The sequence below is a fragment of the Talpa europaea genome (assembly GCF_964194135.1).
Source record: "Talpa europaea genome assembly, chromosome: 6".
Classification (NCBI taxonomy): domain Eukaryota; kingdom Metazoa; phylum Chordata; class Mammalia; order Eulipotyphla; family Talpidae; genus Talpa; species Talpa europaea.
In genome coordinates this window covers 68,865,946-68,892,068 of record NC_140072.1, presented here as the reverse complement: position 1 = coordinate 68,892,068, position 26,123 = coordinate 68,865,946, and the positions used below count along the sequence as shown (strand labels likewise).

At 38.2% G+C, this 26,123-nt stretch overlaps 1 protein-coding gene across 6 annotated transcripts in view; it reads left to right on the top strand.

Annotated features, from left to right (window-relative positions):
* The window catches only part of CCDC85A (coiled-coil domain containing 85A), a gene marked incomplete at both ends in the record, with an annotated part of 210,387 nt that overhangs the window by 164,985 nt on the left and 19,279 nt on the right, over positions 1-26,123 (top strand). For 5 of the 6 annotated variants that reach the window (XM_084235412.1, XM_084235411.1, XM_084235410.1 and 2 more), the window contains one exon: positions 8,344-8,420. The exons of the other annotated variant lie outside the window; for it this stretch is intronic. In XM_084235412.1, the coding sequence (XP_084091538.1) occupies positions 8,344-8,420 (77 nt within the window). The remainder of the gene's footprint in view (positions 1-8,343; positions 8,421-26,123) is intronic. 6 annotated transcript variants of the gene reach the window in all.

Genomic DNA, 26,123 nt, shown 5'->3' with positions numbered 1-26,123 from the left:
ATTGAAATTTTGATTGGAACAGGATTGAATCTGTATATTGCTTTTGGTAGGATGGCCATTTTAATAATGTTTATTCTTCCAATCCATGAGCAGGGGATGTCTTTCCATTTCTTTGTGTCTTTTTCTATTTCTTTTAACAGTGTTTTATAGTTTTCTTTGTATAGGTCCTTTACCTCTTTTGTTAGATTTATTCCCAAATATTTGATTTTTTTTGTTTTGATAATAAAGGGGATGGTTTTTTTTTATGTCTTCTTCTTCAGATTTATTGTTTGTGTATAGGAAGGCTACTGACTTTTGCGTGTTGATTTTGTATCCTGCCACTTTACTGAATTGATTGATAAGTTGAATTAGTTTTTCTGTGGAGATTTTGGGGTTCTCTATGTATATTATCATATCATCTGCAAATAGTGATAGTTTGACTTCTTCTTTTCCTATTTGGATTCCTTGTATGTCTTTCTCTTGTCTTATTGCTCTGGCTAGGACTTCCAGTATTATACTGAAAAGCAGTGGTGAGCGTGGACATCCTTGTCTTGTTCCAGATCTTAATGGAATTGCTTTCAGCTTTTCACCATTGAGAATGATACTGGCTGTTGGCTTGTCGTATATGGCCTTTATGATGTTGAGGTATGTTCCCTGTATCCAAGAATTTCAAGGGCTTTTATCATGAATGGGTGTTGCACTTTGTCGAAAGCTTTCTCAGCATCTATTGATATTATCATATGGTTTTTATATTTCTTTTTGTTGATGTGTTGGATAACGTTGATTGATTTTCGGATGTTAAACCATCCTTGTGTCCCTGGAATGAATCCTACTTGGTCGTGGTGAATTATCTTATGGGTACATTGTTGGATTCTGATAGCTAAAATTTTATTGAGGATTTTTGCATCAGTGTTCATTAGGGAGATTGGCCTGTAGTTTTCCTTTTTTTGTGTTGTCCTTATTCGGTTTTGGTATTAGTGTAATGTTGGCTGCATAGAACGTGTTTGGTATTATCCCTTCCTTCTCAATTTTTTGGAAGAGTTTGTGAAGGTTAGGCACTAATTTGTCTCTGAATGTTTGGTAGAATTCATTTGTAAATCCATCAGGTCCTGGGCTTTTGTTTTTGGGAAGGTTTTTGATTACCATTTCAATTTCGCTGCTTGTAATTTGTCTGTTTAGGTGTTCTGTTTCTTCTTTTTCTAGCTTTGGGTGATTGTAGAGTTGTAGGAATTTGTCCATCTCCTCTAGATTGTTGAACTTATTTCCATATAACTGTTCATAGTAGTTACTGATTATTCTTTTGATTTCTGCTGTGTCTGTTGTGACTTCTTCTCTTTCATTTATGATCCTGTTTATTTGTGCTTTCTCTCTTTTTTCCTTTGTGAGCCTGGATAGGAGTTTGTCTATTTATTGATTTTTTCAAAGAACCAGCTCTTGGTTTCATTGATCTTTTGGATTGTTTTTTCAGTTTCAATTTCATTTATTTCTGCTTTGGTTTTTATTATTTCTTTTCTTCTACTGGTTTTGGGTTTTTTTTGTTGTTCTTTTTCTAGATCTCTGAGCTTCGAGATTAGGTTGTTTCTTTGAGTTCTTTCTTGTTTTTTGATGTGAGCTTCTATTGCTGTATATTTTCCTCTTATTACTGCTTTTGCTGCATCCCATACATTTAGAATATTAGTGTCCTCCTTGTCATTCAATTCAAAGAATTTTTTAATTTCTTCTTTGATCTCCTCGTTAGTCTAGTGGTCTTCCAGTAGTGTGGTTTTTAATCTCCATGAGGTAGGAGAGTACCTTGCCTTCTTTTTATGGTTTATTTCTAGTTTGATGCCTTCATGGTCAGAAAAAATGGTTGGTATGATTTCAATCTTGGTGTATCTGTTGATGTTTGTCTTGTGCCCCAGTTTGTGATCGATCCCGGAGAATGATCCATGTGCGCTTCAGAAAAATGTGTACTCCGGTTTTTTGGGTTTAGTGTTCTATAGATGTCTGTTAAGCCCTTATGCTCTAGGTCCTTATTTAGAGCTTTAGTTTCTTTACTTATTTTTTGTCTTGTTCATCTATCCATTGTTGATAGTGGTGTGTTGAAGTCTCCCACTACGTATGTGTTTTCTCTGATGTCTGTTTTCAGAGAGGACAACAGTTGTCTGATATATTTTGGTGCTCCTTCATTTGGTGAGTATATGTTAATGAGTGTTATTTCTTCTTGAAGTATTGTCCCCTTGATCATAATGTAGTGACCACTGGGGTCTCTTTTTATTTTTTTGAGTTTGAAGTCTGTTTTATGTGATATAAGTATAGCTGTTCCTGCTTTCTTTTTTGGTCCATTTGCTTGTAGGATTGTTTTCCATCCTTTAACTTTGAGCCTATTTTTATCTTTTGTAGCTAAATGTGTTTCCTGGAGACAGCAAAAGGTTGGGTTTTGTTTCTTAATCCAGGCTGCAACTCTGTGTCTTTTTATTGAAGAGTTTAGTCCATTTACATTTAGAGTTAATATTGATATGTTCGCATCTGTATTTGCCATTGTGTTTGTCTTTCCTTTGATTTTATTTACTTATTCTTTTAATAACTTTTTTTTTTTTTGGTCTTCTTTCTTTGTTATTCGTCCCTCTGAGGGTCTGGCTTTAGGATTCCTTGTAGTATGTTTTGGATTGGGGGTTTAGTTGTAATGAAATTCCGGAGTTTCTGTTTGTCTGGGAAGGTCCATATTCTTTCTTCATAGAGGAAGGAGAGCTTTGTGGGATAGAGTATTCTTGGTTGGCATCTGTTTTCTTGGAGTCTGTTGACTATGTCCCTCCACTCTCTCCTTGCCCGTAGTGTTTCTTCAGAGAAGTCTGATGTCAGCCTGATTGGTTTTCCTTTGAATGTTATCTGTTTCTTCCCTCTTGTCAGCTTCATTATTTATTCCTTGTCTTGATTCTTGGGAGCTTTACTATTATGTGTCTTGCTGTGTTTTTCCTTTCGTTGTGGAAGTTTGGTGTTCTTCTTGCTTCTTGTATATCAATTTTCAGCTCCTTCTTCGCATTTGGGAAGTTCTCTTCAATTATCTCCTGGAATATTTTCTCTGTTCCTCATCTCTCTCCTCTCCTTCTGGAATTCCTATAACTCTTATATTTCCTTTTCTCATGGAGTCAGATAGCTCCCGAAGTCTTTCTTCATTCTTTTTCCTTCGTACTTCTCTTTCCTTTTCTGTTTTGGTTCTTTTTATTTCTGTGTCTTCAAGAGTACTTATTCGTTCTTCCATTTCATCTATTCTGCTTTCATTGCTTTTCCCAGAGTTCTTTAGTTCCTCCATTAATTCTTTGATCTCTTGCATTTCTTTTACTTCCCTCTTTAGGGACTCAATTTCATTCTTCTGACCATTGTTTTCCCTCTTTAGGGACTCAATTTCATTCTTCTGACCATTGTTTTCCCTCCTTAGGGACTCAATTTCCTTCTTCTGATCATTGTTTTCCTTTATGACTTCTGTCTCTTTTTTAATCAGGGCAATTTTAAATTCTCTTTCTGGAAGGCTCAGAAGTTCTTCCAAGTTACTGTCGTTGCAATCAGGAGGGTGGTTTTCTTTTTGTGGTGTGCTTCTTTCCTGAGGCGTTGTTAGGTTGCGTGTGGTTCTTCTACTCCCTACTGTCTGTTTTCTAATTTGTCGTATGCATTGGGACAATGTGTTGCTCGGACTGGCCGTCATCTTGGGTGAACTTCTCCGCTCCCCTTTGGATCCTCCAGGAACCATCTCTGGCTTCTGGGGGCGCTTTCTGCTGGTTTTAGGCAGTCTTTACTGAAGAAATGTCCCTGTTCTAAACTGGCGAAGCGGGACGCAGTCCCTGCACATCCGGTCTCAGGTACACTCTTCTGCGTGCCCTTTCTGCCCCGGACGTGGGTGCCTGCTCCCTCTGTGGGCTCAGACTGCTGGTTAGAAGGGGCCTGGCGTGGGCTAACTTCCCAGCTGGCCACTGGGTCCTCCAGAAGCCTTCCTCCCTTTTCAAGGAGTCTTAAGAAATTTCCCTGTTCTATGGGGTGTTAGTGACTTTTTTTCTGGTCACTAGGTGGCACCAGAGATCTCTCCTATTGTCCTTGGGGGAGTGTTTTTCAACCCCCCCACCCCCGTGGGACAGGGAACAGAGCGGGAATGGTAGGGTAAACCTCAACAGCTTTGGGGTGCTGTGTCTGCCTTGTGCCCCACCGTCGTGGAGAACCCACGCCCCGAATTTCGTGTCCCGGGTCTCAGTTCAAAGCCCACAGGTCCAGGACGTGGGCTGTAGCCCAGTTCAGTGGCGCGGGAATGGCGCCTTTTGCACCCAGCTCCCGTGCCTGGGCGCCTGGTTCCTGCTTACTCAGTGAGGGACTTTCACCCCCGTGAGGGCCTCCGTGTGTCTCCCCGCAAGCCTAGGTCACAGGCACGGGGACCTGGGCAGCTGCGATCCAGGTCCGCGTTTGCTTTTCAAGAGCGCCAAGCGCACCGCTTTTCCGCGCAAGCTTACTGGCCGGCCAGGGGCTGTGTGCAGGTCTCCTCCAGAGTTTCTTTGTTCTTCTCTAATGGTGCCCGGAGCTGTTTGCTCACCGCCGCGGGGAATCCTGCAGGGTTCTCCACAGCTCCTGTTCACGGGGTGTGGTGGCTACAATAGTTCCTTTCCACTCACAGTCCCGCTTGCTGCATAGTTTGTTCTTGTTGTTCGTTTTAGTTTGTTGTTTTCCTCCTCTCTGCAGGTCGGAGAGTGCCGACTCTGTGGGTGGGGGAGGAGAGCAGGGTTCTGTGCTTTCCTCCCTTCTAGTCCTCTTTTATGGCAACTTTCTTCTTCGGGCAGTTTGCTGGCGTCACCCGTTTATCTTCCGTGTCCCACTTCTCACTGGGACCTGAGCTTTTCCTCCCTATTAATTTTTTTTATTGGGAGATCTTACTCGCAGTGTCTCCTCGCCGCCATGTTGCTCTGCCCCCTCTCAAAGAATTTTTTAATTGCTTCTTTTATCTCCTCGTTAGTCCAGTGGACCTCCAGTAGTGTGAGTTTCAATCTCCATGAGGTAGGAGAGTACCTTGCCTTCTTTTTATGGTTTATTTCTAGTTTGATGCCTTCATGGTCAGAAAAGATGGTTGGTATGATTTCAATCTTGGTGTATCTGTTGATGTTTGTCTTGTGCCCCAGTATATGATCGATCCTGGAGAATGATCCGTGTGCGCTTGAGAAAAATGTGTACTCAGATTTTTTTGAGTTTAGTGTTCTATAGATGTCTGTTAAGCCCAAGCGCTCTAGATCCTTATTTAGAGCTTTAGTTTCTTTACTTATTTTTTGTCTTGTTGATCTATCCATTGTTGATAGTGGTGTGTTGAAGTCTCCCACTACGTATGTGTTTTCTCTGATGTCTCTTTTCAGAGATGCCAATAGTTGTCTGATATATTTCGGTGCTCCTTTGTTTGGTGTATATATGTTAATGAGTGTTATTTCTTCTTGAAGTATTGTCCCCTTGATCATAATGTAATGACCACTGGGGTCTCTTTTTATCTTTTTGAGTTTGAAATCTGTTTTATCTGATATGAGTATAGCTGTTCCTGCCTTCTTTTTATGGTCCATTTGCTTGTAGAATTGTTTTCCATCCTTTAACTTTGAGTCTATTTTTATCTTTTGCAGCTACATGTGTTTCCTGGAGACAGCAAAAGGTTGGGTTTTGTTTCTTAATCCAGCCTGCGACTCTGTGTCTTTTTATTGAAGAGTTTAGTCCATTTACATTTAGAGTTAATATTGATATGTTAGCATCTGTATTTGCCATTGTGTTTGTCTTTCCTTTGATTTTATTTACTTATTCTTTTAATAACTTTTTTTTGGCCTTCTTTTGTTGTTATTTGTCCCTCTGAGGTTCTGGCTTTAGGACTCCTTGTAGTATTTTTTGGAGTGGGGGTTTAGTCGTAATGAAATTCCAGAGTTTCTGTTTGTCTGGGAAGGTCCTTATTTTTTCTTCATAGAGGAAGGAGAGCTTTGCGGGATAGAGTATTCTTGGTTGGCATCTGTTTTCTTGGAGTCTGTTGACTATGTCCCTCCACTCTCTCCTTGCCCGTAGTGTTTCTTCGGAGAGGTCTGATGTCAGTCTGATTGGTTTTCCTTTGAATGTTATCTGTTTCTTCCCTCTTGTCAGCTTCATTATTTTTTCCTTGTCTTGGATTCTTGGGAGCTTTACTATTATGTCTTGCTGTATTTTTCCTTTCATCATGGAAGTTTGGTGTTCTTCTTGCTTCTTGTATATCAATTTTCAGCTCCTTCTTCACATTTGGGAAGTTCTCATCAATTATCTCCTTGAATATTTTCTCTGTTCCTACATCTCTCTCCTCTCCTTCTGGGATTCCTATAACTCTTATATTTCCTTTCCTCATGGAGTCAGATAGCTCCCGAAGTCTTTCTTCGGTCTTTTTCCTTTGTACTTCTCTTTTCTTTTCTGTTTTGTTTCTTTTTATTTCTTTTTCTTCAAGAGTACTTATTCGTTCTTCCATTTCATCTATTCTGCTTTCATTGCTTTTCCCAGAGTTCTTTAGCGCCTCCATTAATTCTTTGATCTCTTGCATTTCTTTTACTTCCCTCTTTAGGGACTCAATTTCATTCTTCTGGTCATTAATTATTTTCCCCTTATCATTGTTTTCCTTTATGACTTCTGTCAGTTTTTTAATCACAGCAATTTTAAATTCTCTATCTGGAAGGCTCAGAAGTTCTTCCAAGTTACTGTCGTTGCAATCTGGTAGATGGTTTTCTGTTTGCGGTGTGCTTTTTTACTGAGGAGTTGCTGGGTTGCATGTGGTTTTTCTACTCCCTACTGCCTGTTTTCTAATTTGCCGTATTCCTTGTGACACTGTGTTGCTGGTACTGGCCGGCATCTTGGGCGACCTTCCCAGCTCACCTCTGGCTCCTCCGGGGAACTTCTGCTGGGTTCACACAGTCTCCACCAAAGAAAGGTCCCTGCTGCAAATGCCAGTGCGGGGCACGCTCCCCTGCACGCCCGGTCTGCCCCAGCAGTGGGTGCTGCTCCCCTCTGGGCTGGGACTGCAGGCTAGAAGGCGCCCAGCATCGGCAAGCCTCCCAGCTTACCCCTGGCTCCTCGGTGAGCCTTCTGCTTGTTTCACACAGTCTCCACCAAAGAAAGGTCCCTGCTGCAAAATGCCGGTGCCGGGGACCGCCTCTTATGTATTTTAAGAAAAGAAATATGTTGTTATTTTGGAGATCACAGAAAGGGAATTGAGTTCATGTAACTAATTTCCATGGATTTCAGATCACGGTATTAATTTGCATCAGGAGCCATCCTAACTTCAGATTGTTAGGGGCCCCAGAATCTTGCTTCTTAAATGTTCTACCATCCTGCCTCTTGCTCTTCTGTATTTCTGAAACTGGAGAACCAGTACTGAGAAAGATATGCTTTACTATTAACTGTGGAAATATACTTTGGAGGAAGTCTATTGCCATGGACATTTCCACTGTACCTGAAATATTTTTGGTATTCTGTGATGAATGTGTGGTGACAATATTATTTTCTGATGACTCTTGAATATTTTCACTTACATAAAGATTTACTTTAGGATTGTTTCTCAAAATGAAACTCTTTTCTCTATGTGTGACCCCTTTCCTGACCTAAAGCTATAAAATATTTTTAAGTATGATTCTGATACTGAGCTTTCAGCATATACCTGAGTTTGTAGAGAAATAATAACAACCAATTTTGGATCTGCCCTTGGATTACTAAAGATTTGAGTTAAAATTGAGTCTTTGTTAACACTCAGTAAAAAAATCAAAGTTAAAAGTCATATTAACTAATATTTAGTCCTGTTGAAGCCATTTTCTATGGTATTACTATACTATGGTATTACTATCTATGGTATTACTATGGCTACAACAGGACTAAATAATTAGTTAATATGACTTTTAACTTTGTGAGAAGAGTAAATACGGTTCTTAAGACTTGGGGTATTTATTGGGAAAATGAAGGATGCTGAATATTTAATTGTTTATTTCCTGTATTTACTATTGACTAGTTTGGTTATAATGAACATTACTAAAAAGTCTTATGTGTGGGACAGCTCATTGAAAGTTAAAAAATGCACAAGGTAAGTAGAAAAGAAGGAATAACTATCTTTATGATGTCTGCTGTCTAAGGTATGCAAAAATTTTCAATCTCACCAACTATAAATTTCTCTAATTCTCCTTAACTTTGTAAAGTTGTTGAAATTACTTGTAGTTTCAGTGACCTCTGTTATCATTTTTCTGGGGAGCAATATTTCCTTTGTTTTAAATAACACAGTAGGACTACCTGATTTAAATAAATCAAGCCAGAATGATCCTGACAGTGTACCAAACAAGACCTGTGTGTATAATGTGAGTTCTTTCTTTTCAATTTTAGAATCAACCTTGTCCTATGTTAGGCAGCTGGAGGCAAGAGTAAGACAGCTGGAGGAAGAAAATCGCATGCTGCCCCAGGTGGGTGACTTCAGAAGCTCATAGCTAGTCAGTGTCATTTGTAGCATTTTATTTGGAATTTAAAGTTTCAATTATATTTTCTCCTTCAAATGATAGAAATCATTTCGTAAATAGTCATTCATCAATGTAGATGTGATTAATTTCCATAATGGCCATCCTATTCATATTGCTAAGTGTAATACTAAAGGATGCAGATGTTTGAAATTAGAATATAAAATAATTTTGAAAGAAAGGAGAAAAACTAAGAAGTAGAAAGGAGAAAAACTAAGAAGCACTTTGGTAGTGCTACTCATATATATCACACATGTAGCTGGTGAATATAGGAAAGGAACTCATTTCCATAAAACATTTGCTAATTTATGAGCTAGGGAAAGATATAGGTAGCAGATTTCATATTTTAATTAAATTAGTGTTCTCTAAAATTCTTTGTGATATAATTGAATTCTTTCAGTGCAACAAAATGATGACTAGAATTGACAGTTTTTACTTTGGGGCTTACTTCTTTTCCCTGGTGAAATAAAGTGGCACAATTTTTGGATTTAATGTCTTACCATAGATTTATAAAATTATTTCACTTTGCTGATATCTTGGTCAGAATGATGTTAATCTTTTGAGGTGTTGGTTCTTGGGAAATACTGGGTTGAGGAGTTGAAAAATATCTACTGACTCTAGGTTTCTTTTACAGATTTGTAGACAGTCATAGATTTTAATATTTTATAAAAAGGCATTTTCTAAGCATTTATTCCGTAGTGTTCTTTCCACATTCTGGTGATTATTTTTATTTCCTTAGTGACAGAGGAACCATTAAACTTTCAATAGCTAGTAAACAGTATTTTTAATGAAAAGATGAAGAGATTTTTTAACTCGAGAAGATATATAGACATTAATGTAAATATACTTTGGGAAGCTTTGCGCAGTGGCAGTATCATAGCCAATGAGGTTTATCCGAGGCGTGATTACTGCTAATTGAAAACTTTCCCCAAAGATGCTTTGGGAAAATATTTTAGGTCTTTACTACTTTTGGTCATGAATGATTATTTGTGCTGTCAGGCACTGCACTTATGAATGCTTTTCTCTTTCTTCCACTGCCCAACTATCTGTCTGAAAATCACAAGATGAAATGAAGTGATTTTACTCGCCTACCTTCTTAAACTAAATATATATATCAAAACTCATGATGACTGGAGGGACTGTTTACATCATGAAATAAATTACTGCTGATAGAGTTACTTTCTTTGTTCTTCTATACTTGATATCTTAAAATTGTCTTTGCTGTCTTCCTTTTATATTGGGGTTATAGTCTGACTATACTAGGACCCTTAGCTGCAAACAGTTACCTTCTCCATTCCAAGAAACCTAAAAAATATATAATTAGCTTATTGTGAATATTATGTATGCATATACCATCTCTCAGGCTGCATTTCTCTCTGAATGGGAATTGAGGCTGATATCAATCATTGTAACACTAGCACATGTGCTTTTCTGTTGAATAATAGGCACACAGCATGTATGAAAATGATTGCAAAATGATTTAAAAATCTGTAAAAGTGTTAGCGGTCTTAAAGGGAAACCAAAAGTCTTCACCTCTACTAGTTATGTGTGTGTATGGGGTACACAGATGTATCTCTGTGTGTGTATCTCTGTGTATATATGTGTTTTTAAATACATAGTACTTGCGTAGTTAAGAGTAAGAGAGATTAAGCAATTCTTAAAGTGTTCAAATATATGTTGTTAAGTGTATTTCTAATTTTCTGCCAAAGAAGATTTTTCTTTATAAAAAGTGGCTAGGAACAATCATATTTTATTGAGTTTAAGATGTTAATGGTGTGGCTGCACGATTATCATATGTACAATTAAGAAAGGAAATAAAGGTGCCAGTTTTACAATGCCAGATTCTTGATTTCGGCGATGTTAAAGTGGAAAAACAATATTTCAGAGTTAAACAGCTACCTACATAGTAATTTAATGCAAAGAAAATCCACTTTTGAAATATGCTATTAGACATACACAAAGAATGCAATTCATTTCATATCTCAGTTCAACATTATTTCTGTTCAATCTTTGTATTGGAGAGTGTTGCCTTCATTTAGAAACACCGATTGCAAATGCCTGTATAAATACAAATTAAAATCAATATAGACAGCAGAGGAGACCCAAGGATGGAAAACAATAAATGGATCTCTGATCAGTAAGAATTATGTAAAGGGAATCCTTGTGGAAGCCTGTGACTTGGAGGGGGTAACACAGGCTTATGAACTTACTCTTAGATGTCATCGGTACTGTCATAAATGCTTTTGAGATTTCCCTACAGAAACTACTCTGACTGCATCATGTTGAGTTGCAAGGTCAATTCAATGCAACAAGCTCACATCCTGCATAAATTAGTCTCAATGTCTGAATACTTGATTCTCAATTGTAAGTTTCTTGCTGTGCCTTGATTGGAAGGTACTCCTGTTTACTCCCAGGTTTATAAAAATATATGCACTTGTCTTTGACTGTTTAAACTGGAATAAGTATGTAGTTGACAGTTGCAATCCCAAGTATATCAGATACCTTTGCAGCTGTGACCTTGCTCTTTGCTGATAAGTTAGCATTTGGACTAATTACGTAAAAGTTTTCTTTTGGAGGAAATAATCTTCTTAATGCTTATTTTTGTCTTTTATATAAAACTTTTGTCTTTTATATAAAATTTCACAACAGAAAATTGTGGCTTCTCTCAGGTCAGGTGCAAAGTTCTCAGTTTTTTAATTTGTAAATGGTGAGGTTCCTCTTATATTATGTAGGCCCAAGTATAAATCAAGTCTGGTGTCCATGTTTTAAAACCTTTACAAAGTTACAGAATGAAGTGTTTTTAAGTAAATAACAGTTAGAGAAATGCAGCTAACATTGAGTTGTTTCTATTCAGGGACAAAGAGGAATTGCAAACGTGGTGCAGTAGTTACAGAATGAAGGGCAGATGGCAAGGCAGGTCATTGTTCAGCCACAGCTCCACAGTATCCTGCAGGGACCACTGAGCTATACTGTAATTCCAGTTTGTGGATTTAAATATTTCAAAGGTATCCTAAAATAAGAAGCCTCATTATTTTCAGAAAATGCCTTGTTAGGTATTATTTGGAAAGAAAATTTATTTTTTTAGTAAGAAGAATTAACATGAGGTCTACCCTCAAAAGATTTTTAAAATTTTATTTATTTTTACTGAAATACATTCTTTTACATCCTTGTTGATATTTTGACAGTATAGGATTACTCCCCTCCGGTATGGTCACAGTAGCTCTGCCACCACAGAAGCACCCATAGACCTCCACCAAAGTCCATTGTGCTATTCCCCTCCCTCCACTCCTATCCCGCCTCTCCCCTTCTCACTCTCCCTCCAGATGCCTCAGCTCTGTGGTCAGCTTCAAAGATGGTTTTAATGTTTGTCTTTGTCTGCCCTTTGTTTAGTTTTCCCAATATTCCACATATAAGTGACACTATCCGTTATTATCCTTCTGACTTATTTTGCTTAGCATAATCCCCTTTAGCTCCATCCATGTTGCCACAAATAGCATGAGTTTATCTTTTTTGATCACTGAGTAATATTCCATTGTGTATTTATACCACGTTTTCTTTTGGGATATTTAGGTTTTAACAGATTTTTGTAGTGTACAAGACAGTATTGTTATCTATGGGCACATTGTTACACATCAGATCTCCAGAATGAATTATCTTTTTAACTGAACAAATTTTATGCATGTTGATTAACAATCCCCCATTTCCTCTCCCTTCAGCCTCTGGCAACCTCCATTCCATTCTTTGCTTTGTGAGTTTGAGTATTTTAGGTATCTCATATAAGTGGGATTGTGCAATATGTGTCTTTTGTGACAGGCTCAATTCACTTAGCTTGCAATTACCATATGACCCAGTAATCCTGCTTCTGGGTATTTCTCCAAAGGAACTAAAAGTACTGAAATCAGGATCTCAAAGACATTAGCACCTCCAATTTCATTGAAGTGCTATTCACAATGGCAAGATGTGGAAGCAACCTCTGTCTCCTTAAATGTCCATAACGATGATAAAGAAAATGTGGTATTGCAATCCAATATTATTCAGCCTTTAAATGAAAGAAATCTTGCAAGATGCAACAACATGGCTACACCTTGAAAATATTTCTTTTTGAAAGTGGGTGTAAGTGATTGCTAAAGATCACCTGAACCTAGGATATTCTTCCTTGTACACAAAAAATATGAACTTATTTTGCCTACTATATTTTAAAATATTTCAAGGTATTACATATAATCTCATGAAATTCATAATACTATAAAACTGCTCAGATTGGTCTGTCTTTTGTTTACAAATTTAATTATATCAACTCCAAATCAAGACTGTTATTTAAATAATTATAGGTACTACTTTTATACATACTACATATATATATTTATGAGGTTTATTAATTTTTAAATTCTATGACATAAGTAGACATTTACAAAGAAAAGATCCACTATGGTATAAAATTGTAAGAAATTCTCTATCAAAATTAAGAGGCACATAGCTATTTTACATATACATTTGCACAAAAGCACAAACTTTCTCTGGCCAGAGTCAAAGATTTTCAGAGCTGGATAGAAATTTACATAGCCCATAGGTCAACCCCCTCTTTTTTTTTTTTCCTGCCCCTCTCTCTTATGCTGGCAGTAGCAGCTATGAGGATGTCACCTAGATCCATTCTCATGGGTGTCACCTAGATCCATTCTCATGGATGTCACCTAGATCCATGACTCATGGGAGGCTGCAATAGAGCAATATTCCCTCTCTATTTATTAGCTGGAATAACTTGGAATGTATCCTCATCTACTATTGAGTTACCCTGAGGAGCAGTTCACCTAGAAAAAGGGGGTTCAAACCCCCTCTTTTAATAAGTGCATATGAAATCCACGGAGGTGAGGAATATAGTCCTGGCTAAATGGCTAATTAAGAACAAACATGGGCTAAGACATAGGCCTAGCCACTGTTCTTTTTAACCCACAAATGGTATTTTCTTCAATCATTTTTACCATTAATGTAGTTCAGGGTAATTAAGTTGCTAAGTCTACTTTTCATATTATGAATTTTTTCAACACTTATCTTAAAAATTAACACTGAATCTACTTAGCTATAACATTTGTTAGACAGTCTATTTATACATTAAGGAACGCCTTCCATTTTTTTCTTAAAGTCATGGTATCCATCATAAATGAAAAAAAACACAAACCCACCACCACCCTGCATTTTAGAAATTCATGCATGACACACTTCAAAACCATTCCCTGATTACAAGTGATGTTGAACATTTTTTTCGTATGCCTGTTGGCCATTTGCATTTCCTCTTTGGAAAAGTTTCTTTTTAGCTCTTCTGCCCATTTTTTGACTGGGTTATTTTCTTTGTTGTTGTTGAGTCTCATCAGCTCTTTGTAGATTTTTGTGATCATTCCTTTATCATTAGTGTTGTGTGCAAAAATGTTCTCCCAGTCGGTGAGGTTTCTCTTTGTTTTTGTTATTGTCTCTTTTGATGTGCAGAAGCTCTTTAATTTGATGTAGTCCCAGCTGTTTATCTTTGCCTTCACTAGCACTGCTTTGGGTGATGTGTCTGTAAAGATGTCTTTGAGGTGCGTATCATGTAGTGTTTCGCCTATAATTCCTTCTATATATTTTATGGTTTCAGGTATTTTGTCTAGTTCTTTAATCCATTTTGAGTTGGTTTTTGTGCGTGGTGTGAGGTAGTAGTTAAGCTTCGTTCTTTGGCATGTAGCAACCCAATTTTCCCAGCACCATTTATTGAACAAACTTTCTTTGCTCCAGTGAATATTCTTTTCTCCTTTGTCAAATATTAGTTGACCATAAATGCAACCACTATGGAGAGCTGTGTGGATATTTCTTGACCCACTAAACATAGTGCTTCCATATGATCCAGCAATTCCACTCCTAGGTATTTACCCAAATGGCACAGAAACAGTAATTCCAAAGGGCACCTGCACCCCTATGTTTATAGCAGCACTATTTAAAATAGCTAAGATATGGAAACAACCCAAGTGCCCAAAAATAGATGACTGGATCAAGAAGATATGGTACATATACACAATGGAATATTACTCAGCAATCAAAGAAGACAAACACATGCAGTTTGCAGCAACATGGATGGAGGTAGAAGGGATCATGCTCAGCAAAATAAGTCAGAAAGAAAATAAATATACTGGATGGTCTCACTCATAGCAGGAATTTAGAAAACCTAAATAAGGGACCAGGAAAAAGACTAATTACAATAAAGTAAAAATCAAAATCAACAAACAACTATAAACCAGAGACATACTATGTGGTGAGAGGAGTGGGGAGAGGAAGGATTAGGGTCAAAATAAGGGGGGGTGCAATTGTATGGGGAATATAACCAAAATGAAAATGCATACATTGTGCAAAAATGAAAAATGATATAAGAATTATATGAAATAAAATATTAAAAAAAAACCCAAAAAAATACATTCCGGTTCATAGTTGTTTTCCTATACAAAAAGATACCAACATCTGAAGAAAAAGTTTGCATGTAATCAAATGAAGTCCAGGATGGCATTTCTGTTCATAGTGAACTAGAAGGGGTGGGAAAAGGATCAAATAATTACAGTAGTGGTTTTTCAAGAAAGTTAACATTCAGCCTGAACTTAAAACCTCTCTCTAATCATCCCATTGTCCTTTCCTTGGTGGTCACTAAGGATCCAGGCCTGGCCAATAGGTTTATGTGCTTTATCTACAACTAGTAAATATCTTTAAGTGTATAATACAGCATGCTTGTCTAATGAATTTATTATAAATTTTGCTGCCCTTTGAAGATGTCAGTTACTATTCAGACATAACCAAGAGGCAAAGATAACTTGTTGCTTAAATTGTTCTCACCCAATATGTGTTTGGATTTTGCATCATAAAGAGGGCTGGAGACATGAAATAAGCTGTTTGCTAAGATTTTGAAGTCAATTAAGTGCATTTGTTTAAATTCCTACTGGGAAATCTGTTTCCTGTGACCAAATGCTTTAGCACTGACATCTGCTGGGAAAGCATTATATGTCCTTTGTTTCCCAGAGACCCTGCCCCAAACACACCAGCCACCTCTTGATACCAGTATTTCATAGCCACTTTGCAGATGCAGTGAGGTACCTGATTGCCTCGCGGCACCTGCCTGCAGTGTGCCGTAGGTTCAGCAAGTGTGTTTGAAAGGCTTGGCAATGCAGATCACCACTGAGTGGGCCCCTTGCAGGGAGTGTTTCTATTTTGGTGGTGCTAGCACACACACAAGAATCTAATTTTAGGAATGGAAATGTAAAATCTCCCTGTAATTTGGTTACAGTGTAGCCTCACAATGCAGTCAATTGGGAAAGAGGCAGGGCTGTTTTCAGAGCAGTTTCTGAACAAAGAAAGAGAACCTGTGACTGTCGCCAGCAGTACTGAGGAGGGTCCACGGCAGCTAAAGAAGTGGAGCTTCTCACTTCCATGGCAACACACCTCAGCTTCATTCAGACTGCATCTCTGAAGCTCCCTCACCTTGTGCTTAGGCAGAAGACCAGCCTGCTGGGCAGAGACAGGGACTCTGACATGGAGATGCCCCTCATGGGCTTTTCCTTACTTTGCTATGGAGATATTTATTGTTGTAATTTCTTTCTCCTTATACTATTTTCCTGACTTGATCCTTTGCTAATTTTCGTTTTATAGGAACATAAATTTATGTCTGTCTCTTCTAGGGTTAGAATTGCTCTCAAAAAGTCGGTAATTGTTGCACAAAAGCATAGAATAATGCTTTTCAGGGTACTTGAGCAAGTGGTGGGGTTCTTCAATTGTTATTGACATGGAAATTTCCATGCTGCCACTCCTGCTACTGGTGGTGAAAACTGGTTAAGTTCATGGAGGACTGGTTGCTGCTGAATTCATATTTGGGGGGAAAATGGTCTCCACCAGAGAGAGGAACAGTATTTGTAGATTAATTTTACAAATCATGATGATTTAGAGAAAATGTGAAGAAAAAAAGAGCTTTGTTATGTATAGTTCAGTAGTTTTTAGCTGACAGGTGGGAGCTACACAAGTGGTGTAGGTGACTTGGTATAAAAGACAAGTAGACAAAGAAACAAAGTAAATTCATGGGGGGGAAGTCATGCTAAAGAACCTTAAAAAAAAAAAGAAGGAAAATATTAGTCTACTAGAGAAAATATCGTAGTAAAATTCATAGAAAAAAATGTCTAGGGAAACTGAAAGCTCCCAAAAGGAGGGGATTTACATTCTTCTGGAACACCTTCATGATAGAGGTTCTTGTTTGTTGATCTCTTATGTATGATTAGACATTTATATTAGTGAGAGAAAATAGGTGAACTAGAAATGCAATGGAAAATAACTGTCACTTATTATAAAAGCATTATTATCTAACAGTTTTGTTACCTGTCCTTACCGAATTTGTCACAAAAAATTATGGACCACTCACCAGGTTTTGCTGTGTAGGAATATCAACTAGAAATATAAATTTTGAATGAGAAGCAGTATCAGGAATATTGGAGAAAATTTGAGCTGGAAGTGTAAGAAATGAATGTTGCCTGGTTACTTGTAGAAATGACTTTCTACTCTTCCTTTTGCCTTTTTAAAAAAATCTAACATACGATTAAAAAAACATCCAAGTTAAGGATTAAGCAGTCTTACCTTTTCTAAAAGTACATGGAAACATGCTCATAGAAAGTGATGGAAAATACTGTGTAGTGTTTGATTTTATTTATTTATTTTTTATATTGTTACTTGATTTTTTAAAAATATTTATGTATTTATACAAGAACAGGGGTACAGGCCAGATTTGTGGGAGGGTGAGAGGATTAACCAGAGACAGAGCGGGGAACAGAACAGGCAGGCTGATGAAATACACTGCTGAGGGGAGCAGTGGGTGCGACAGGAGAGGTCTGCTGTGCCATGTGGGACCCTTGCCGGCCAGCGAGGATCGAACCGGTGCTGCAGAGGCTGCGGACAGCTTCACAGCCTGGTGCTCAACTGCCTGCACCACCAAGGGAGGCCTTGGTGTTCGATTTTAGAATGAAGTTATGAAATTAAGTGTAGATACTATTGAAATATGGATATCAAAAGGGCCATAAATTATGAAAACTTAGTTGATGCCTATAAACTTGCAGCGACTCCCATTTGAATATGTTCTCCCTTCCATCTTCATGTCCCACTGGAGGTCACCAACCTCTGACAGTTGGAAAAGAGACATATAGGCCATGCTGAACAATGCATTCTTGCTGGTGCAGACCTTTCCTACAATGAGGTTTAGGAATATTTCATGTAAAAAATCTTGTACTTCTACTTTCCTTCCTGTAGTCTGAGGAGAGTGAACATGCTTATAACACATTAAAAACTTAAAGCTGGTGTCTCTTTATAATTTATTAAGTTACCTACCTATATCTGTAACTTTAAATAATAAACAAGAAAGTATAAATGCAGTGCAAGCAATATCTGTATTGCCTGAATAAAAATATAATATAAATAATGAATGTAACAAAGGCAATTATATTCTTGGAGAAAACAGGACAGTTTCAGTAAACACATTTTTATGTGATTGGAGACTTTCCTGAATTATATTTTAAAAGCTACCATTGCATGAAAAATAAGCAAAACATGATGATTCATTTTTAGAAAGGTGAGACATAGTCAGTAATGACTTAGCACCATGTTGGTGGTCAGTCAGTCACAGGAGGATCTGGGACTGTGCTAGAACAATTACTGAATCAGGAGGCCTCCTGATTCAGATCAGGGGGCACCTGAGGCCTTATGCCATAAGTAAAAGAGGATTGTCCTGGGTGGTGTGGAAGTTTCCACTAGATTCTATAAATCTGTGGACACTATCCAGAGAAAGTTCAGGTTTATGTGTAATGCAGGCACAAAGTAGATGTGTCACTTTTTATTTTGATATAAAATTCCTTGCAACTTTATATCCTATCAGGTATCTATTTATTTAAAGCACCATTTATGTCATTGTTTAGTCTTTCTCATTGGGTTATAAAGTCAATAAAATCTCATAAAATAGCTAGTAAACTTAAGTAATGTGAATTCATGGGCATGCCTTTTTGTGGCCCATATATTCCCATATACTTGCCCACTGCGGCTCACATTGCCAATAAGCAGTGTAAGTGTGTGTGTATTTTGAAAAACAATGTGCAATGCCCTCAATGTTTATTTTTGCTCTTTATCCACACTCCTCTGTAGTGAACATTAAGACACTAGTTTTCCCCACAATATCCATGTGTAGACATCATCAAGATGAGTATTATAAATGCTGTGGATTTCTCTCTGGTTGGGTGCCGAGGCCTCTGCTTTCTTCATTGGAAGGTGGGGTTTCTTTGGTCCTGAATGTGTTGACCCAAGAGCAAATAACAGTTGTTGTCCATGTCTTAGAGCCTTACAAAGTTACCAAGTCCTACAGGAAAATGATTTTAGGTCAAGAACAGAAAGAGCAACGCTGGTCAAGAGTGAGTTTAATTCTAACAAGTGCTGCTACTCAGCTGGCCTCAGTGGATGGTGTCCTATGGGTGTCGTGGATTGTGCTTTGAGTCCAGGTTGTGAACAGTCTTCGTTCCTGATAATAACACTGTATTTTCTTAAAGGATGGCTATTTGAGCAGAAAATGCCTTTTAAAAGTTGGTATAAATTGTCAAGATCACCTGAACTTATGATAGTTTCTCCTGAACCCATAAACTAATGTAGACATCTTTAAAATACCACATTTAAAAAACATTTAAAAGGATTTTATATACTATGTAGAGATAAGACATTTCACAGGAAGAATTCAAATTATGATAAAAGAGAATGCCAACACTATTGGGAATGGTAGAAAATTAACTTCTTTCAACCTCCCATTTATGCCCAAACAGTGTACATTCTTTATTTTAAAATGTAACATGCTATCCAGAAATTCAATTCTGAGATAAGCCAAAGAAATCACTGTGAGATGAGAAAGAGTTGACAAAGACATGAGCTGTCACATGGTGACTTTTTGGCAGTGTGGCTTAAACTGAGGAAAATAACAAGAGGACTTGCATATAAGTAAAAGTCAGCAGTATTTGTGATACACATAAGAAAATAGGTAGAGAGGAAGAAAATATATATTCAGAATTAATTCTGTGGACTGAAGCATCTGAAATAAGTTAGCAAGAAAGGCACTGGTCCTTTTTTGACAATATGAGAATTTTTATTTTTTATTTTATTGACTTTTGAAATTAATATTATTGGGCATGTTGTATAACATGCCTATGCACTCAGATTTTGTGATCATTTAATACAGACATTTATATAGAAGCACATGCTGAAAATAAGCATAATCAGGAACACTTGGGCATTTTTAGGATGACAATGAGCAGGTTTCCACCCACCTGAGTGAGCCTTTCTTCAGATTTTGTTGTTGAAATAGAGAATAAAATAGGGATGGTAGGAGGTAGACTGTGAGATGATCAGTTTTGCTTTTACAGTTTACACAGTCCTTTTAGAGAGCACCTTTTAGGTGGAGTTTCAATGAGCCCATGTAACCTGGCAGTGTGTTAACCTCTGAAGCTGATTAAAGCGAGTGTAGAGAGCAGTTTGAAGAAAGAGCTTCTGAAATAAATTACAGACATTACCTTACCTGTTTTATGACATAAGGATCTGTGATGTTTGTTAAAAAAATTTTGTGTAGGAAAAGATTTAGGGTTTATTGTAGAGTTTACTCAGTAGTTTCTAAACACAAAGTCATTTGTATATCAATAAGTTGTTTGAAAAAACTGCCCACCTACATTTGTAAATGTGTCATTACTGCAACCAGTAGTAGGTGATGTTTCCTCAGACCAGTTCCTTTTTTCCCCCTAAATGATCTCCAGGTTAGGGTCACAGTGATGGAACAGCGCTCTCTCTGTCCACCAACCCCCCTCCTCACACATACAGGTTTTGACCTCTCCTCCTCAGACTATTCTTGATTTTGGTTGTTGACTGACCGCTAGAGTAGGCCCCATCCATTCCCCAACTGCTCCTCTGGTTATGATATTTCTGTACTTATGGATATTAAATGTCCTAGCATGAGAAAATATTTGAATTAAAAAAATCACATTTTTAATATTTTGTCTTAAGTTATGCCTTTTATTTTAGATGTAGCTTTTGTGTTAATTTTGCTTGACGATGTCAGTCCTACGGTTCTTAAGTGTTTGTTTAGAGGTTGAAGTCTTTGGGGTCCAAGGAGGGATATTGTAGGTTATGGAAAGAATAGTATCCAATTCTTTTATTTTTATATGATCTTTTATTTTTATATGGTCTTTAAATGATGCAATTGTAGCCTACAATGTACATGTCTCTGTGAGAAACAGAGAAATGTCCATCCAGCAGGGTAATGATATACAAGAATCTGTAACTCTGTAGTCAATTCTGCCTCCAGGTGTAGACACTGCACATGGTGGGGATGATTGAGTCACCCATTCCACCCTGGAGGTTTGTCTTTCACAAAACACCAATCTCATCCTGAGTATCAGCTGATGCCCTGGATATTGGACCCTTATAGAGTCCATCTTAATCCCATTCCTACTGTGGCCCCTAGGATGACCTTTATTTTGAGATGAGAGAATGTTCACTAGTGGACAGAGGCAAGGTCTGTGCTCAAATTTGGTTACCACTACACCAGTGTTCTTCTCATGTCACCGAAAGCCATCACGTGGCAAGTGTGTTTCTCTTGAAGCAAGGTAGCTTTAAAACTCCATCACCTTCCCAAACAAACTTCCCATGTGGTATCTCAGGGCTCTGACTGGGAATGAGCTGAGGAACTGTGTTTCATTTCAAGTTCATTTATTTGCTTTTTCACTAAGAGATTTCATTGCTCTAATGATTTGTTCTGCTTGGGACAGTGATCTTTTTAGTATTCTTCAGGACATTTCTAGACCCTAGCTATGTGGTTATTCAAGAAATAATATTTGTCTACTCACTACTTTTTTCCTGTTTCATTTATAATTTTTCTTTAAACCATTTTCTTCCTTCTCCAGAAATTTTCCAGACTATTTAAGCCTGCAACAACCTTGGCATTTTTTTTTTTTTAACCAAAGGGCCAGGTGATAAGCTTTTTCAGATTTTTAAGCCTAATGATGTGTCACAGCTACTCATGTCTCCCATTGTAGCACAAAAACAACTGAAAACAGCCAGAGAATATGCCAACATATGTGGCTGTTCTCAAATACAACTTCTTCATAACACAGGTCAAGGGGGCTGAGTTGAACTATGATAATAGTTGGCTGACCCCTGTTCCACATGAAAATCATTTGTCACTTTCTTAAGTCATCTCTCATATTTAAATTGGTCTGTGATTTTTTTACTCAAATTTCCATTTATACATAAAGATTTTATTATGCAAAAATACTTTTCAAAAAATATGATATAAATATTTTTTCATCAGTTTAAGTTCCTTTGTGCTATCCTCTCCAAACCTGCCCTACGTTATTAATGTCTGGGATTTGAAATGTGCTGTGATTGAATAAGAGGAGGGTTAAGCAACAGGCAAAGAGGTATTCTCTTCTCTAAAACACCACAGACCTTGGTGTGAAAGTCTTGGGGGGTCAGGAAGCTTGCATTTGAACTGAAAAAGCCAGTCCTCCCTGTGGGAAGGATTTACTGTTGTGGTGCCATCCTACAGGATATTTGCATTTTGCTGGAACTCTGTGTGAGGACTGCCGCTTACTTTAGTAGGTGATTGATTATATTGCTTTTTTGTCCTGACTATTCTTGCATGTCTTAGAGAGACTGCTATGATGATACCATTGAGCTGGCTTGTCTTTAAAATAGATACCACATGGCTGGCAGTTTGGAAAGAACATGAATTTCTATATAGTCCTCACAAGTACAATTCTAAACCCTTATTTATCGGGAGTGAAGAATCCATTTCTGGCTTAGGAGGTGGTAAGAAGTCAGTTAAGTTCCTTCTTTCCCCCCAAATGAGGACCTTTTATGAAAGGATGAGAAAGTGGGAGATCACTGGCAAAACTGAGTGAATTCTGTGTCTACAGATCTTTGATATTAATTTTTTCCTTTCATGTGATTTTTGGCAATCATAGGGATTTTAATTATGGTGTTAGCGCACTTGAAAGGGAACACAAATGGCTTTTAACTGGCCATTAATGCAATGTCTCATGCTCTTTTTGAAGTTCCTAGCTGATCCCAAAGGAGTAAAGCAAAGCTAGTTCAGGTTCCTAGCATGTTTTGTGTGGATTAGAACAAGACCTCTAGGAAAGTGAGAAGAATCCACACTTTCTGTCTTTGTCACCAGGACCCACTGACATCAGAAGGGGGCGGGGTAGTGGCAGAGAGCTTAAGGAAAGTCAAATGTATTTGAGATGCTGATGTCCTGACAGAAGACCACCTGGCAGTTTCAGGCTCTGGATAGCACTTAGTGTTTCCAGAAAGCCTTGCAATCAGGTTTATTTGTCATCACCCTTCATAGCCACCACATGAAGCTAATTGATAGTCTCTCCATTTGAGTACTGAAGACGTCTTGTGGTGCTCATTAGTTACCTTGATTTCTCTCTTGAGGTGGCAAAATCTTTACTTTTTCTTTTTTTAAAGACAGCTCCAGCCTTTTGAAAACTTATCACTACTGCTTTCCAGGATGACACTATTGCAAAAATCCTAATTGAAAATTTCCTTCTGAAAATTAACCTTTTCTAAAGTTTCACAATGTCACTTTTCAGAAAATTTTCATTGTGCCTTTCAAGGTTTGGCCAGGTACATTACTTGGCTAAAGCTCTCAGAATTTTGGCCATTTGTTTCTGCCAGGTCTTTCACCTAGACACTTGAGGAAAAATAAAAACTTGCAACCAGATCACACATGGTTTGCAGCATTGCCATGGTCAAAGGCTTTGCAGACCCATGAAGTGAAACTATTTTCTATTTCAGTTATTCAGGATGATTTCCAGAACCTCATATAGCCTAGACAAAGATAGTAACCTGCTACTTGGACTAAGAAATGTTGACAATTATTGTTAGATTGATATAGAATATTAATTCAATGATAGGTGATTAGTGGGACTACTTGTTTTAGTGAATCAAAACAGCCCTTAACAAATATGAAATGAAATTTTGGCCAGGGAAGGTAGATGGCTTGTATTAGCCATTCATTGACTTTTTTTTATGTTTTTTTAATGTACAGATTGTTTAGACAATGGCAATACAGACTGAATAAGAAATTCATGCAGTTTATATTTTAGTAGCTGAAGTATTACTTAAGAAACCATAAATATGGGGCCTCCCCAGTGGCGCAGCAGGTTGAGCACAGCGCTGTGAGGCTCTCCGCAGCCTCTGCAGCTGGTTCAATTCCTGGCTGGCCAGGGAGATTTCATATGGCGCGGCAGAACTCTTCTGTCTCGCCTGCTGCTCCCCTCAGCAGTGCATTTCGGTCCTTCTGCCTGTTCTGCTCCCTGCTCTGTCTGGTGGATTCTCTCACCCTCCCATGCCTCTGGCCTGTACCCCAGTGCTTGTATAAATAAATACATCTTTAAAAAAAACCACAAATATGTAATACTTGGAAATGATCCTCACTAGGAAGAAAACTAAAAGCAAAGTATAAAATCGTAGAGTGACTGGCATGAGGAGTGTTTTATATGGAGTTAGAAAAGGCCCCTGAGGAAGTGATATCTGAAAGGGCCTGAAGGAAGGAAAAGATTATGGCCAGAAAGGAACACATAGGAGGCAGGATAAAAGATGTAGGCAGGAATGAACGAGACATATGAATGACAATTGCAGTAGGCCAGTGTGGCTGGTGCAAGGCAGGGAACAGACTTGGGGGGCTTTCATGACCAAGGCCAAGCGTGGGGGCTTGAGTCTGAGTTCATGGAATGCCATTGTAGGAGTGGGGTGCAATATCGATCTACATTTTCTTTTTTTTTAAGATTTATTTATTTATTTATACAAGAACTGGGGTACAGGCCAGGTGCACGGGAGGGTGAGAGGATTCACCAGAGACAGAGTGGGGAACAGAACAGGCAGACTGACAAAATACACTGCTGAGGGGAACAGTGGGCACAATAGGAAAGGTCTGCAGCGCCATGTGGGACCCTTGCCAGCCGGCCAGGATTGAGCTTCACAGCGTGGTGCTCAGCTGCGTGCACCACCAGGGGAGGCCCTCGATCTACATTTTCAAAAGCTACTGTCTGTGTTGAGTGGAGACCAGATCAAAAAAGATAGAGGCAGGGAGAGAAGACATAGGGACACCCACTAGGCAACCAGTTTTGTAGTTTAATAGAGGACTGATGGTAGCTTGAACTAAGGGGTAGAGTCAAGAGGAGGAGGCTTGCATTCACAGTATATTTTGGAGTAGTGCTGAGAGTGCTTTATGGCAGATTGCATGAAGTATATAGGGGAAGAGACTCCAGATAGCTTTACAATTTGGATACTGATAACTTTAGGAGGAACTGTTCACATAGACATGTGCAGTGAATGGCCCAGGAGTGACACAGTGTGAAGAATGCAGGATGACTCCTTGAATTTTGATCTAAGCAACTGCACAATAGGTGGTCACGTTTACTGAGATGGAGAAGACTGTGGGAACAGGTTAGCAGGTGTGGGGGAATCAAGTATTATTTTGGACATGGTAAATTGAAGTGTTGTCCATCGATGAGGTGATGTCACAGAATTAGTTGCATGTCTGGACTCAGGGAAGAGCTCAGGGCAGTTGATCAAAAGGTGGATGAATACATGGCTCTAGGCCTAAATTAGAATATCTTGTCAATAAGTATTCCGGAAAAAAGAGATTTGTGGATTTTGCCCTGGGCTTCAGTAAGATTTAAGGTTAGGGAAAGTGAAAGCAGTGTAATGCAGACTTAAAATTAAGACTTAATGTTTTTAATCTCCCATAATTATGAATTAGTTTTGTATGTTACAGACTAATTCTGAAACATTATTTTGTAACTATCTGGTCCTGGACTTTACTATTGAGTATTATATACTTCAATGAGCATACCTAGTTGGAATCCTGAAATCTTGTATTCCATCACAAATTATTTATGTTAGGAGGCATGGCATAAAAAAATACATTCCAAAAACACTTATTTTCTACCTTTTTAATAAGAGATGCTTGTGAAAACAGCACTCAGCCTTTCACGATGCTTACCTCTGTGCTGTTCGCACGGATGTTCTTACTAGTGGGAGATTTCATTTCTCCTGGCTGGTAATTTTATTATCAAGCATACCCAGCGGCTACCTTGTGCTCATCTTGGTCTCTCTTGTTTTTGTAAACCTTTGAGTGTAGGATCATTGTCGACGCTCCTAGGTGGAACTTCCAGCAGATGGCCTGGGTCAAATTGCAGTCTGAAAAGCAGCTGTACATACTTGTATTATTAATGCAGATCCTGGAGAGGCAGCTGCCCTTGAATGAGGCACACTGCCCACCACCCTCTTAGCTTGAGCTTCATTTTGTGCAGGACCTTTCTGTACTGGAGGATTCATTGGAGGAATTTAAGACTCTTCCTTTCCTTAAAGCCAGGACAGCAAACACCACCTGAAAGTTAAATATTTCTTTGTCAACAAGTATTTAAGTAGCTGCTTAATTCCTGAGAATTTAGCTGTGTATCTTGTAGGGGGCTCTGAAGGAGTGCTGCTCTGCATGTCAGATGCAGTGTTAATTAGCATTGCTTTTTTGCTTTTGTGTTGACAATAAGAATGGAGTTCCAAGCCCTGACTCTA